Genomic DNA, 16,824 nt, shown 5'->3' on the forward strand with positions numbered 1-16,824 from the left:
CATTGTCACGTATGTAGACAGAGCTCAAATGCTAGAACACATTACAGGTTTTGATCTGGAACTCAGACACCTTGTTGTTCCCTTCTCTACTACTCAAAAAGGATGAGGCAAATGATGGATTTTATCCATTTGCCAAAAGTTTCTAAAGCCTTCATGTTAAAAACAAACAGAGTTAGTGTATTATGTACCCAATTCAAAGGGCTAAACTGTAAAATTACAATCTGGTACGAGCTTCCCTTTATTAAGGGCAGAGAAAGAAATGTGACTCAGAGCATCAAAATTTCTCCCCTGCTTCCCCCTTGCTCTAGGGAAAAGGTTACTTCAAACATTTTCATACAACAGTTTACTCCCTGCTGTGTACCTAGCCAACAATTCTTGCTGGCAAGTGATGGCAGACCCAGTGCTATTCCTACCCTCCTCCCCCCCCCCACCCACTTCTCACAGAAGAATCAGACAGGTAGTCCCTGCTCTCCAGTCTTAATCTTGCAGACAGTCAATCTAAGCAGGAGAACAACCTACTCCTTGCATTGCTGAGTTAAGACTTGGTTAATACAGCCCATAATGTTTAAAGAGTAATTACAGACCTTAATGTATCCAGAGCACAAATCTTTGGGAACTGTTCCCTGAAAACAAACTGAAGACCGTATTTCAGCTAACATGCTAAGCAGAAATAATTTAGGCATAAATTAATGGAAGGAGTAGGCCACTTCCATAAAGGAAGCTAGAACCTCCTAAAATTGAATATGCCTTAACGCACAGACTTAAACCCTTTTGGAAGGCTTCATAAAAAGTGCCATGCAGCAACCCAAGATCCTACTTTGAATCAATCTACATTCCCTGAAGCACAGATCACCCCGTTCAAGGACTCAAGGTCTACTGAAAATGATTAAAAGTCAAGCATTCGGGGGGGGGGGGGGGGGATCAACCTGGAAAAAGTACTGAGAAGGAACTCCAAATACTGACTAACCAAAGTTCAATTTTTCTGTGGAAGAGAAAGCACAGCTAGCAGACTCCTCAAAACAACTCCAGAAAAATGATAATCTGAAGCTAGACATGTAAAAGGTTAAACGGTTAACAGGTAAGCAATAGCTTACCATTAACTGACCTTAACCGTTAACCTCTGCTTCCACTGCACCAGGTCAGCCGGAGGAACCCCCGATCCCCGCTGCGCCAGGCCGGCTGGAGGGACCTTGGTTAACGGCTAACTGGTTAAACGATCTAAATTTTAATTGTTTAACTGGTTAACTTTATTAACTAATAGTTAAGTCCCTTTTTGAAGCAACATCCATTAACAGCTCTCATTCATCTGAACTATGGTCCTGAAAGCACAGAATTCATCAATGCTCTTGATGTATCTAGAGAATATCTTAAACCTTCAAGATGTTTCTTGGAGACATTAAATTTACATTTAAAGTTACAATGAAAAAAATACAGCTAAAAATAAGAAAGCTCATGAATTATTTTAAAAATAAAAGTAAAAATACCAAAAAACATTAGTCACATTTTTTAAAAGAACACACACCACGTTATAAACGTAAATAAAATGAAGAACAGAATAATCAAGTTTTTTCCTGGATTTTCTCACAGGTGAAGGGAGTCGGCCAATACAATTAATGAGAAGGAAAAGGAACTAGTGATTATTTAGATGTGTAACGTGCATGCACTTCAAACCCACCGGGGAAAAGTAAAAACTTTACAAAAGGGTATTATAATCAAACAATACAGCCGCTAAGTTACTGTAATGGCTCAACTTTTCAAAGGTTGCCAGACAATGGTGTTAACCCAAATAGTTTAGGCCAAATCTTTACCTAATTAAAAAGATATGTTATACGTTTTTCAAATACAAAGAATATTTAATCACAGTACACTAATGATGCTTAAGATTTGTGTTTAATGTCAGTATTATCATATTAAGTCTAATCAAATATTTGTTTGCCATCTCTAGTAGGATTAATTAGGCAAAACTAGACCTAAACGATCAAAAGTTAAAAAAAAAAAAAAAAAAAAAAAGAGCACACTACAAGGTACTAGCCCTAGATAAGGCTAGAGGAAGTAGGGACAGTGGTGGCCTCTTTAGCTGACTTACATGAGAGAGGGACAGGGGAGGGAGGGGAAGTCAGCGCAGAAGGGCTTCCAGTCCCTCCTTGTTGTCAGGATCACAGACATACTAAGCTAACCTTTCACCATATTCATTGCATCATATGCAGAGTAAAGAGTCACAAAAACAGGTGCCTTAGCTCAGTTGTTACTGATGCAATACTTATAGTGGAAAAAAATTCTATTTAATATTGGTCCTAGAAGCACAGATTATAAGAACAGAAAAGAAGTATAGAATTCTGTTTCTTTGACATTCTAACCATAACATTCCCCTAGTATGGTGTTTCCAATAATCTTTAGAAAAAGATTAGGATGGTTTAACCTCATGCTTGGACATGTGAGTATAGTTCAATACACTAATGATTACTGGTTAAATTCACAAGGGAAGGTTGCAGGCAAAGATAAACAATGTGTTGTAATATTCAGCAAATATTACAAATCACATTAAAAAAAATGAGGAATTAAAAAAAAATTCCCTGGCTAAAAAGTTACTGAATGTTTACAGAGAGCATAGATAAATATGCCATTTTATAAGCTAAACCACCACACATCCAACTCTTACAAGTACATAATCACAATTATGTTTCATACGAACAGTTTATATTAAATGGGCGTTTTAAAAGAAGTCTGTGACAAAGATCGTATATCGTATCATTAAAGAAAACTATTTGTATTTGCATAAGCAAATATAGCAGGATTCTATTTTACACTTCCATTTTTCTATACTCTTTTCTCTCGTGGCACTTTCTTTACCACTATGTGTCTCTGGAAAAAGGACTGTGTACCACAGACAACAAGACAGGACATCTAAATAATAGTTTTTTTAATTAAATAAGTAACCTAATATTACTGCTGCACACTTCCACTTCTAAAAAACAGTTTTATCCAAGTCTCGCAGAATCAGATCCTACAACACAAACATCATCTGTTACAAGTGTAGCTTCCATTTGCAAGCTTTGACTCCCAACCTCTAAGTGCTTTGAACAATTTTGCTATACAGAACTCAAACAAAACAGATCTGCTCTAACTTGCAACAATTATTTTTAAAAGCAAATGTTAAATTTGTCATCATAAGATTCATTCATCATTTGCAGAGGCAAACATACATATACAGAGTCAGAGCTAAAAGCTAGCTAACCATTAAGGAATACTAACTCTGGATTTGAACTCATTCCAGGGAGTTAATTCAACTTTGAAGTCCTTTCTCTGCACATATCAGCTATGCAGAAAGTAGGTCAGTTTCCATATCTGGTAAGCCTTTGCTTACCCTGCCATATGTCTTTATACAGATGTCATAAGTGTCTTGAACTGCATAATACTCTTCAATAACAAATGTTAACCTACTGGCTATGACTGGTTTCTATGAATAAAGAGGTTATATTGGAACAAATTTGTTCATTTACCTACAGTTCTTAATATGTTTGGAAATTTGCTCAACCTTAAAATAAATAAATAAATAAATAAATAAATAAAGTAAACAAACCAACAGCATGTTCAAGTGAAACCTTCACATGTAAAAAAAAAAAAAATATTCCTCCCATTTCAATAGGAATATAATTCTAAAAAACTATGTTGAGTATGACTGACCACCTGCCATAAAACCTAGGAAAAAAGATCTCTACTTCAGAATTCATTTAAATAGCAAAAATAAAACAGTTTGTGATGCAGAGCAAAATAGTAAATTGAATCCAAAGCACCCACATACTACAATAAACTGGTTATTCTGTTGAGCACAAAAAAGACAGCCAAATCACAAATCATGCATTTTTTTGGTTAGTTTCTGCCAAAAGGTTAGAATTATACCTGAATCTTCAGCCATGGCATTAGTGTCCCTTATCCATGGATAAAATAAGTATATTGGAGTCCAAAATCAACATCCAAGTGGAACAAGGAACGAGTTACCCTCAATCTAGTCTTGCAACAGTGGTTAAAAAAAGAAAGTTTAATAAAGCTAACTCAGCTAGAACCTGAAACTGGACCTGACTGCAAACTCTCTCTGAAGCTATTTTTAGAGCAATCATCTTCACAAGCTACAGGCTTTTAAGCACTCATATGGAAATCCAGTGCTGACGACAATCAAATTTACTCCCTCCTCTTAACAAAGCATTCTGGATAGCTGGTCCTTTCTCCTCCCTTAATCCCTGAACACCAAACATACCAGGCAAATGAAACAGAACAAACTGTGCTGCTGTATTTTTTGTAATAAGCCATGCCTCAATGCCTGAGTTGTAAGGGGATTAGATCCAGCAGCATAAACTAAAACAAAAGTCTGGACCCAGAGTTTGTCTGTGTAGCATTTTTCAAGCTAGCCTTCACCCAAGAAACTTGCGTTGGCACATGCACTTTTCCCTAACATCCTTAGTAAATAGTTTATTTGAAACTTGTTGCTGTCCACATTAAGGATAAAACACCGCTAAATAACTACAAATGAAAAATTCTCTTAAACATAAAGAACAAGAGTACTTGCGGCACCTTAGAGACTAACAAATTTATTAGAGCATAAGCTTTCGTGGGCTACAACCCACTTCTTCGGAGCATCCGAAGAAGTGGGTTGTAGCCCACGAAAGCTTATGCTCTAATAAATTTGTTAGTCTCTAAGGTGCCACAAGTACTCCTGTTCTTTTTGAGGATACAGACTAACACGGCTGCTACCCTGAAACCTCTCTTAAACATGACTACTAAGAACCTCCAGGAATTCATATTTATTCTCAGAGTAACTTCCAGATATTTCAACTGCACCTCAGCTTCACCTCTAGTATTCTTAATTTGGGTCAGGGCTATTGGCCATTTTGCATTAGCAAAAAGGAATGAAAATCGGTTTCAGTCCCAAAATGACTTCTCAAACTCAGCAGCATAAAAACACACACACACACACACACACACACAGTTTTTTTACTTATTAAATAAGCATTTTCCTACAAAGCCCATGTTGATTTTACCAAGAGTAATCACATCATCTCTCTAGAAGCATAACATTTCTAAAATAATGTGGCACAATCAAATATAGGGGCATCCTTCACCTCCTTTTCTGTTCTGAAAACCTGCACATGACTGTTACCATTTAAAACTAAACCAATTCAGTGGTGAGCAACATCCACAGTGGTGCTCTGATAGAAAAAATGGATAACTGTGACAATGCTACATTCCACATATTTAATCCTCAATGCCCTTCATCCTCAAAAGCTCTCTTTAGGTCACAATGCTTTCCCTATGCTGAGAAAACAAGTCAAGTAATTTACCACCAACAGTAGCCATATAGTGGAGCCCACACTATAGACAGGGATATGGCTATTTATTTTTTAAAATCACCAAATATGGCAACAGCAAATACAGTATTACTGCCTTGCAGAATATAAACATACTTGCTCTGTTTTTGTTGATTAGAAACCATAAACCCCAAAATACAACTGCAAATAATTCACAACACTAGAGAGGAAAATACGGTGTTAATGGGAGATACTATGATCATTTAATAAGCAGTAATTCACAAAAAAGTTTTTAAACATGCGTAGAGTAACCATAATCAACTAATTTTAAAAATCAGATCATCCAACTAAACATTTCCTCAAAGCCCACCCACCCCCCATTTTTTTTTTTTTTTTAAAGAAGGCATAACCAAACACAAATTTTAAAAACTTTGCATCTACTCTGACTTGGCAGTGCTCAGCGAATATAACTTGTGATTCAAGTACAATAAAATAGGAAGTGAATTCAAATAATAGGGAAAAGACACAGAATAGGTGGTGGAGACAGTAGCCATATAATGGGGGCCAGTTAAGGTAATTACTATGTATAGTCTATCACACACGGATATCTGAAAATGCTTTTTTGACAACTAGAAGCATACACTATGTTTCTCAAATGCGGCCACCAGGGGCTTTTCTTGTGGCCACAGCCTCCTGGGTAGTGATTGAGGGGTGCGGGGGGGAAGCAGCAGAGCCACAAACGCCTGTGAGAGTTCTCCACCTTCCCAGGAGTGGTGAGGTTCAGGCTTCTGGCTTCAGCTCTGGGGTGGTGGGCTCTGTTCTCCAACCACGCAGCAACAGGCTCCATCCTATGGCAGCAGGGCTTCAGGCTCTGGCCTTGTCTAGGGTCACCACCCCATCGCCTCTAGCCCCTGCTGCTGCCCCTGGCCCACTCTGCTTCCCTACCCACCTCCCAATCCAAGGCTTAATTTGTCCTCCAGCTTACCAGGGCTGAATAAGTCTTTTACAAATATCACTTTTCACATGTTTGTTAATATCACTTTTCACTGCCTCCTAGCTAGCAAGACTGCTGCTATGAAAAGTGATATGAAGATACAAATATCACCTTTAATAGAAACAGACTTACTAGCTAGCAAGTCACTAAAAAAAAAAAAAAAAAGCAAACAAAAAACAGATAACATGCAAAGCACTGCATTTGTGTTTCCATTCTGTTTAGATCCAGTAAAAAATGCAGACAACTGTATGTTATTTTTATTATTGAGTAGGCAAAAAACCCTACATAAATAAATTACACTGATTTGGACCTGTAAATGTACATATTTATTTGTTTTTCCTAAAGTTAATTAAGTATTTTAGGAAAAATTGTCAGAGCGGCCACAGCAAAACTTGGTGGCTGCACTCTGAAGCCACCAAATTTTTTGTTGCGAGAACCCCTGTGAACTATGTGGTTTTGTATAAAGCTTTCGGTCTGCTATCATACAAGGTTAATCAGGGGCTCAGAGAAGGTGGACGTATAGAACCTAGTTAGATTAGATAACAGTGGTATGCAGAAAAGGTAACTAAAGAAAGCTCATTCCTCTCTTATTTGACTTTCAAGTAGATTTTCTATGAAAGATGTTCCTATGAAAAATATCAGAGGGGTAGTAGCCGTGTTAGTCTGAATCTGTAAAAAGCAACAGAGGGTCCTGTGGCACCTTTGAGACTAACAGAAGTACTGGGAGCATAAGCTTTCGTGGGTAAGAACCTCACTTCTTCAGATGCAAGTAATGGAAATCTCCAGAGACAGGTATATATCAGTGTGGAGATAACGAGGTTAGTTCAATCAGGGAGGGTGAGGTGCTCTGCTAGCAGTTGAGGTGTGAACACCAAGGGAGGAGAAACTGTTTCTGTAATTGGATAGCTGTTCACAGTCTTTGTTTAATCCTGATCTGATGGTGTCAAATTTGCAAATGAACTGGAGCTCAGCAGTTTCTCTTTGGAGTCTGGTCCTGAAGTTTTTTTGCTGTAAGATGGCTACCTTTACATCTGCTATTGTGTGGCCAGGGAGGTTGAAGTGTTCTCCTACAGGTTTTTGTATATTGCCATTCCTATGGCATATATAACATTGGTGGACGTGCAAGTGAATGAGCCGGTGATGTTGTAGCTGATCCGGTTAGGTCCAGTGATGGTGTTGCTGGTGTAGATATGTGGGCAAAGTTGGCATCGAGGTTTGTTGCATGGTAGGGTAGGAATAAATTATATGCCATCATATGCCAGCAATGCCCCTCTGCTATGTACATTGGCCAAACTGGACAGTCACTACGCAAGAGGATAAATGGACACAAGTCAGATATCAGGAATGGCAATATACAAAAACCTGTAGGAGAACACTTCAACCTCCCTAGCCACACAATAGCAGATGTAAAGGTAGCCATCTTACAGCAAAAAAACTTCAGGACCAGACTCCAAAGAGAAACTGCTGAGCTCCAGTTCATTTGCAAATTTGACACCATCAGATCAGGATTAAACAAAGACTGTGAACGGCTATGCAATTACAGAAACAGTTTCTCCTCCCTTGGTGTTCACACCTCAACTGCTAGCAGAGCACCTCACCCTCCCTGATTGAACTAACCTCGTTATCTCCACACTGATATATACCTGCCTCTGGAGATTTCCATTACTTGCATCTGAAGAAGTGAGGTTCTTACCCACGAAAGCTTATGCTCCCAGTACTTCTGTTAGTCTCAAAGGTGCCACAGGACCCTCTGTTGCTTCCTATGAAAAATGATAGTTAGCAGATGGGAGAGCAATTTCAGAGATATATGGTCTCCAATATTCAGTCAGTTACCAAAGCAACTGACAACTTTTACACAAACTTCATCTACCTAGTCTTCATAATTGAAGACTTTGGTAGACCAATAGCATTCTACTCTTTCTACCAACTTTTTTTGTCCCATGTCTGAATCTTTCATCCTGCTCTGCTGGATTACTGTTTTGCACCAGTATATTAATTTTACAGTTATTTTCTGTGTATATACACAAGAAAATGATGTCCCTTAGTCATACTTTAGCCATTCTTAGCTAGAATGCTTCCTTGCCATTGTAAAGCTGTGATAATCTTGGGAGTGCTATATCACTATCAATATCTTTTAATTATAACTAGGTAGGTTATTTAAAAAAAATTAAGTCTTACTCGTATACTTACTATAAATAATTTACTAATCAATCACTTACTATAACGTGGCAATATTAATACAGGACTATGGGACGTGTCCTATTTGTCACAGGCCAGGGTCTTCTCCCTACAAACACACAAACTGAGAATTTCCTAAACTCAAAGAAAGGGTTAGCCTGCTCTATGCTAATACCAAATCACTTCACTCAATTCCTATGCATAGTGGGGTATTCATGTATGTTAAGAAAAACACACCAGAGAAGAAAAACACATTTTTCATGAGCAAAATACACTGTACTGCTAGTATGGGTCTGACAAACAGTACAGTAACTCCTCACTTAAAGTCATCCCAGTTAACATTGTTTCGTTTCTGACCAATTAGGGAACATGCTTGTTTAAAGTTGTGCAATGCTCCCTTATAACATTGTTTGGCAGCCACCTGCTTTGGCCACTGCTTTCAGAAAGAGCAGCCTGTTGCAGCTAGCTGGTGGGGGCTTGGAACCAGGATGGGCCGGTAGCCCCTTATCAGCTCCCCACTCCCGTAAGTTCCCTGTGCGGCAGCCACCCAGCAGACTATCAATTGCCAGCAGTTCAGCTGTCCCTCCCCCCACTGTCATGTGCTGCTCCTGCCCTCTGCCTTGGAGCTGCTCCTGGGAGCCTACTCTTGCTGTGCAGAGGTGGGGTGAAGAGCAGTGCTAATGTCAGGGTGCCCCCCCCCCCACTTACCCCATCTCCAGAGAGCAAGGGGGACACAGAACAGGGCTCAGGACAGAGGGAGCTTGCTGGTAGCAGCTGCTGTCTCAACTTGCTGATCTACTTAAAAAGGCAATGTACTTAGAGTGGGGTCAGTACTTAAAGGGCTAATTGCGCATCTCTCGCTCTCACACACACACACACACACACACACACACACACACAGGATGTGTGTCTGTCTCTGTCTGCCATGCTGTCTCCCCTCCCTCCATTTTTACTGCCTTGTAGAGTATGAGGCTACATTAACAACGTGTTAATCCTTGAGGGCTCAGCCGAGTGCTAGATCATTTAGCAGTAAGGCATTCCCTGGGAAATATCCCTCCCTCTTCCATCCTCTGACTTCACCACCTCAACCAAGCTTCACAATCATCATTGCTGTGTACAGTATTAAATTGTTTGTTTAAAACTTATAGTGTGTGTGTGTGTGTGTGTGTGTGTGTGTGCGCACGCGCGTGTGTGTGTGTGTGTGTTAGTTATACACATATACACACACACACACACACACACACACACACACACACGTGTCTTTTGTCTGGTGAAAATTTTTCCCCTCCCCCCCCCTCCCCCCATTTACATTAATTTTTATGGGGAAAATGGATTCATTTAACATCATTTTGCTTAGAGTCGCATTTTTCAGGAACACAATTACAACATTAAGCGAGGAGTTACTGTACTTTATTCAGAGGATAAACCAGGATTAGATGGACCCAGGTGAAGTGGAAATGAAAGGAAGAGAGAGAGAAAAATGCATAAAGGAAATGATGAAAGCTGACCTGCAACAGGTATCTCTTAATGTTTTGACAGAAATACTACCTTCAGTACTATACAAATCCTGCATTACAAAAGGCAAATTTGACCACTCCTCTCAATTCCCCAGCACCATGGGCATCTGCAAAGTCCCTGGCTGCATTCTATATTGCAAAATGAAACATCTTTGAGAAGCACTTTTGGAGCCAGCCCACAACTAGTCTGGTGGGTCTAGACTGTCTTCAAGACCTTGAACAGCAGCAGCCATAGGGCTTCAGTTGTGCTCTGAGCCTATTCAGCAACTGTCACAGGCAACCAAACCTTTGGCCGATAGACCTTTGATGAAGATCCCAACCATAAAGAAAAAGGAATTGTTCTGAAAAGCAAGTGGATGTTTGTAAGACACTGCTATCTTATTTTCCCATATGGCTATCCAAGGCGTCTCAGAGATTGGAGAGGGTAGTTAGCTAACAAAGTGCCAAAGAAATGTTTTCCCAGATTAAGATTTACTAAATGAGCATTTCTATGACATTTCTGTAGATGGCTGGGATAAAGTTTGAGCGAAAAACAAACAAAATATTAAGCTAGCCACCTTGATGCAACTGCACCTCAACAGGGATACATAATTGTGGTTAGTCCCATGAGAAATTCATTGCCTTGCAAGTCCTTGCATTCTGCTGTTTGAAATGTACTCAGCTTAGCTCAACAGCAAGCATGGCAGGGGTTTCTTGACCTCAATCTTAGAATAGATTTGAGTGATGCTAGGACTTCTGATGTTGCTGAAAACTGTTAATAAGCCCACTTTTGGTAAGGATCCCTAAATAAAGGCAGAAGTTCCTCACTCTTCCAAGAAGAGGGCTCTACCGAAGACAGGCCAACTCTTCCCTCCTATGTCCTTTTCTATGTTGGCAGTCTCAACAGAGGTGCCAAGGCCCGAATGGCCATAGAAACTGAACCAGAGACGGTAGTTGAATTTGTGTCTGAGGATGAGACTACGCAGAGATAAGGTAGAGAGAGAGCAAAGAAAGGGATCCAGGACAAAGCCCTGTGGGACCCCCACAGGACACTGAAGGGGAATGAGGAGGATCCTCTGAAGGAGCAATCAGAGGTAGGAAGAGAATCAGGAGAGGACAATCACAGAAGCCAAGAAAGGACAAGATTTCAAGAACAGCATGGTCAACTCCACTGAAGGCAGCTGACAGGTCAAGGAGGATGAGGATGGAGTACTGGTTCTGAGACGTGGCTAAGAAGAGCTAAGGGCAGACTTTGGCAAGAACAGTTTCAGTTGAGTATAAGGGTGAAAGCCAGACCAGAGAGGGTCAAGAATGGAATTGGAGGAGAGGAACTCAAGATAACAAGTATAAAAAAAGCACATGGGGGTTTAGTTAGAGAAGCAAGTGCTCTCCGGGGTGGGTTTTCTTAAGATGGGAGAGAGTAAACAGGTTTTTACTGTGAGAGAAAGGAGCCAGAGGTGAGCGAGAAGTTAAGGAGAAGAATAAGGTAGGGGATGACAGCAGACACAAGGGACGTCAGAAGATGGGATGGTGTCACCGAGAGGAGTTAGAGAAGGGGAGGGAAAAAAAAATTCTGCATCTGTGACCAGAGAGAAGGAAACTGTGGAGGAGGAAAGTGAAAGGTTACACCATATATGATCAGTTTTCTCTTGAAAGTAATTGGTAAAATCTCTGCAGGGAGAGAAGTAGAGGCAAGAGGAGGGGAGATTTTGAGGAGTCCATTAGAGGTGGCAAAAAGGCAGCTGGGATTGCAGGCATGAGATTCAATTAAGTTACAGAAGTAGAGTTGTTTAGCTTAAAAATGGTAGAATCAAAAGAACAAATGTGTAATGGAAGAAGTCAACCTGCTCAAGGGATTTTTTGTCAGAGACGCTGTGCAGCATGAGAACAGGAGTATAGGAAACGGATATTGGGGTAAGCCAGGGCTAGGGGTTGGCAGGGTGAATCCAGTGATGGGAGAGGGGCCAAGAAAGTCTAGGCTCTCTGCTTTGCAGCAGGGAGCCTGAAAGCCCTTGGTTCTCCGAGGCTCAATTATATTTCTAAAGTTTTCAAACTGAAATATTTCAATTATTTAAAAAAAATTGCCTTCTGCAGAAAATTTCTGAACTTATACTTTTTGTTCTGAAGCAGGGTTCCGGCCTGCCCCCTTTCAGAATTTTGGAACTTCCTGCAGAATGGAAATTCCAGATTTCAACCAGCTCTACCCAAAACTAAGATTGGGACCATGTCATATGAGAAGCTGTACAAACAGCAGAAAAATAATCACTACCCTAAAGTCTAATTTACACTCACTTTTGCATCCAGTCTGTAAACACACACAAAGGGCAGTTAAGAGAGGCCAGCAAAAGACCCTGAAGGTGAAAGTGGAAGTCTGAATTTGATTAAATGGTGCAGAAGGAGCCATGGCAAAGATTCTAATGAGAAAATGACATTCAGAATGTACAAGGAAGATAATCATTAATGTTGTATTTTGCAAGGGGGAATGTGGTATCACAGAAATCAGTAAGGAGGATATGGTAATCCAAAAGTGATATGAAGACTTGGACAAGTGTTTGAGCTGAGTGGACAGATTTAAGATTGGTACTGATTACCTGTTTCCAATGGGAGATTGGTTTCCAATAATTACATAAAATGAGACCATTAAGTTAAGTTTAGGATAAGTGAAGGTCATTTATTACAACTTCCATTATCTTTCTAGGTTGTCCAGACTAGTTAATGTTGAACAAACAGGTTTCTCTTTTTCTTCCCACTAAAATGTATATATCTTGTTACAGAAACTATGACGTCAATTCAGTTACAAAAAAAAAAAAAAAGGCTATTGATGAAAGTCAGTATAAAAAGAGGATTAGGTCATACTTTTTCACTGACGCAAACAGTTTAGAAAAATCTTATTTTCATCATATGATGTTGGACAGTTCTAGAAGATTTACCCAAGGGAATCTATTTTACATTTATAAAAAACCACACAGCACAAAAGCAGATACTGCCTGCATATACAGTCACTGAACTACCAGTATTAAGTTCTTACTTTTCTAATGAAGTTTTGGAGATTTGTTGAGTGCCAGCATGGCTCGGTCGATAACATTCTCCTCTAGTAGAAAGTTATGCATGGGTAAGCAGTGCAAGAGTATATGGCACTATGGAGGAGGCTCCATCCTTAAGCTGTTCCTTTCTAGATTTTCGTAATGTTAGAGGTTTATAAAGAAAAAAAAGTAGAATTTTCATCAAGAATGTGTAATACACCTCTACCCCGATATAACGCGACCTGATATAACACTAATTCTGATACAACACGGTAAAGCAGTGCTCCGGGAGGGGGGGGCGGGGCTGCGCACTCCGGCGGATCAAAGCAAGTTTGATATAACGCGGTTTCACCTATAATGCGGTAAGATTTTTTGGCTCCCAAGGACAGCGTTATATCGGGATAGAGGTGTATTTTTTCTTGGGTATTAACCATTAGACTTTCAGCATTAACTTTGTTAACAGGGGAGGAGGGGTGGTTTTCCTAAAAGATAGAACTTGTGTTGCAGATTTAAAATTTCAAATGAATACCTCTAACTTATCAAAATATTCTTAAACCTGTTCCTTATTCTGACTTGTGTTCCTTCCATCTCGTTGTTAATATTGTGTTGAACACCTGATCAGCATTAATCTTTTCAGTGAAGACTGAAGTAAAACAGGAATTAAACATAAAAATATCAGCCTTCTTGATATTATTATTAGCTCTCCTTCCTTGCTCAGTAGTGGACCTACAATTTCTGTGTTTTTCCCTTGCTTCTAATTTATTTAGAGAACTTCTTACTGTCCCTTCCTAAGTGCAACTCACTTTGTGCCTTAGCCTTTCTGATTTTCTCCTTACATGCTTGTGCTATTTCTTTGTAAGCCTCCTCAGCAATCTGTCCATGTTTGCACTTTTTGTAGGATTCCATATGATTTTCAGGTTCCTAAAGAGTTCCTGATGAGGCCATATTGGCCCCTTACTATTCTTCCTATCTTTCCTTCAAATTCAGACAGTTTGAAATTGTGCCTTTAATATTATCTCAGAAGATGCCAGTGCTCAGCTCCTTTTTCCCCTTAGATGTTCTCCCCTGCACTGAGTTTCTGGTCACCAGAGCCATGATGATTTTAAAACTAGTAGATCTCATGCTCTCACACCTAGTTTTTACTTATTGATTAGAAGAAGGCAAAAATATCTTTTCTGTTTTTTCAATTACCTATCAGTTTCTTAACTCTGAATGAACTTGTCAGTGAACTGAACTCATTGAATAAAAACTGAAATAAAGAAAATATTCTCTCCACACCTGGAGGAGACGCTGGTGCAGTCAAAAGCTGGTTTAGCACTTCAAATTCTGGTCCCCGGAGTGTACACAGCAACTTCCATTAGTTCAGTGATTTGACTCTCTTTAAAATTTTAAAGAAATAAGTAGTACACTGGCTGCAATTTTTAATTTAAATGATTTTAATAGATCATAGTGAGTTTAGAGTAATATAAGCTATCAATTTCAAACTTAATTTTAATGTTTCTTTTTTAAAATATGCATTTAATTTTTTTTTTTTAATCTGCTAATTTTAAGTTTACTTTTATCCACACTAATTGCTTCATTATTAATGGTGGACCTTAACAGTGTTATATCTATCTTTTTTTTTTTTAAAAGTGTGCACACTCATACACACAGTAGGTACACTTAAAATTGCTTTTCAATTCACAGACCAAAACAATTATATCCTAAAGCATCACTTAAAGTTGTAAATACGTAAGGGACAGAAATATTAAATTTGTAGCTCTTTAGTATCTGCAAGCCAGAAAATTCAAAGTCATGTTGATAGATTTACAAAAAATAAGTATGACAATGCAGAATTAAATTAATTGTCTTACCCTACAGTAAGAGTCAGCTTCATAATAGAAACAGATCTAAGATACTGTTTAAACTACTTTTGAATAGGACAACAAAAATGTAAGAAACTGTGTGTGTACATATACACACAAGCTCTCCGTGGTAGAGCATTAAGGTTATAAGCTGCCTATCATGTTTCTTTAAAAAAAAAAAAAAAAAAAAAAAGAGGTAGTTTGACACTCATGGTTAGTATTTTTCTAATAGAAGAAATGGTTACTTAATATAACTGGTTCTTCAAGATGTGATACAGCCGGGTATTCCACTTAGGTGTATGCACACCCAGCGCACCAGAGCCAGAAATATTACTTAACAGTAAAGGGGTGGCACACACGTCTCCTACCTGTACTCCCTCCCCTGGCTACATGAGGCGGTGCTGCCCCAACCCTCCCTCAGTTCCTTTGCCCCAAAGAACTGCCAAACACTGCTCTTCCTGCTCACTCAACCGTGCAGCAGCTACGACATGAAATATAGGGATCTGAGCTCAGGATGCAAAGTGCAGCCATGATTCCAAATTAGTAGGTCGAGATGGAGAGGCAGCAGTACGGGAGGCTGAATAGACAGCAAGAGAAAAATCAGAGAACCACCACTATCTCAGCGAGGCCTTGCGTTTAAGTATGGCCCAAAGAAGGACCTGGATTGGGGGAAGGTTTACAGGAGAACCAACTGAGATAAAAAACCTCGGACTGGGAGCCTGGACTGAGGCCCTCTCAAGAGCAGAACAGATGACATTTCTTGTTGTCCCAGAGGATACTTGTCTTCAAGGACCTTCCGTAACTTCAGGGAAAATACCAGGTGAGATGGTCCACAAGATTATTCTATCAGAGTAATATTCTCCTCTAGGCAGAGCAACCTGGAGTGTGCTCCCCCGTTCACATAATACTCACTGAGAATACCACCGCGATGTATGTGAACCACTGAGTCTCCGACACAGTGCCGAAAAAAGCGTCACATGCACTGTATATGATCCAAAGCTCCAGCAAGCTGATATGTAGTGAGGCCTCCTGCTGCAACCCATCCTTGTACTTTCAGCGACACCAGGTGCCCCCCCCCACCCCCAATCCATCAGGGAGAGTCAGTAATAATCAACTTGGCTGGCAAGAGCCAGACAAACAGAACCTTGGTAAACATTCTCTGGATGCCTCCACCATTGCAAGGCATCCAGGACCTGCGAACAGAGATTAACCAGCCTGTCTAGAGGATAAACAGTAGGACAGTAGACTATCCTAAGCCATATTTGAAGGGGGCAAATGCACAACCTTGTAAACTGGACCACCTGTGTGCAAATGGACATGTTGTCAAGAACCTCAGACGTCTAAACTGTTGTGGAAGGCTGCAAACAGAGACAAAGATGGTGAATGGTTTGAAAATGGTCAGTCAGCAGAAATGCTCTTGATATTATGGAATCTACTAGGGATGTAAATACCATTTTAAAAGTTAACTGTTTAAACTATTAAAAAATATTTCATTGAAACAGTTAACTGATTAAAGGGTCAGCCAGCCAGCACGGGGCCAATGCGGGGCTGCTCTGGACAGTTCTGGGGTGAACGGTTAAGGCAGGTTAACTGGAAAAACTAATGCTTACTGCTTAACATTTTACATCCCTAAAAATCTAACAGTGCCTCAATGAATTCAATTTTTTGAGTGGGAGCCAACATTGACTTTCCGGTGTTTAGGATGACACCCTGATGGGTCGAACAAGTTCAGCGTGGTACCATCATGAGCAAAAAATTCCCCTCTGGATCTGCTTCTCGGTAACCAGACGTCTAGATCTGGGAAGATGTGAATTTCCCTCTTTGTGAGATACACCATAACAACCACCACACATTTAGTAAAAACTCTGGGGGTGTTCCACCACAACAAACTCAAGGAACTTTCTCTGGCTAGGCAAAATCGCCACATGAAAAGTATGGATTCAGAGCAGCAAACCCATTGTTTTGAGACCATGCAGGGAAGATAGT

At 39.8% G+C, this 16,824-nt stretch overlaps 1 protein-coding gene across 34 annotated transcripts in view; it reads right to left on the reverse strand.

Annotated features, from left to right (window-relative positions):
* The window catches only part of ASPH (aspartate beta-hydroxylase), a 190,704-nt gene that overhangs the window by 151,335 nt on the left and 22,545 nt on the right, over window positions 1–16,824 (reverse strand). For 3 of the 34 annotated variants that reach the window (XM_065585632.1, XM_065585631.1, XM_065585624.1), the window contains exon 1: window positions 3,901–4,301. The exons of 24 other annotated variants lie outside the window; for them this stretch is intronic. In XM_065585632.1, the coding sequence (XP_065441704.1) occupies window positions 3,901–3,916 (16 nt within the window). In that variant the 5' untranslated portion in view covers window positions 3,917–4,301. Of the gene's footprint in view, window positions 1–3,900; window positions 4,302–16,824 lie in introns of those variants that run through there. 7 more of the 34 variants (XM_065585635.1, XM_024109608.3, XM_065585636.1 and 4 more) reach the window with 3 other exon arrangements.

Source organism: Chrysemys picta, chromosome 2 (assembly GCF_011386835.1).
Source record: "Chrysemys picta bellii isolate R12L10 chromosome 2, ASM1138683v2, whole genome shotgun sequence".
Classification (NCBI taxonomy): domain Eukaryota; kingdom Metazoa; phylum Chordata; order Testudines; family Emydidae; genus Chrysemys; species Chrysemys picta.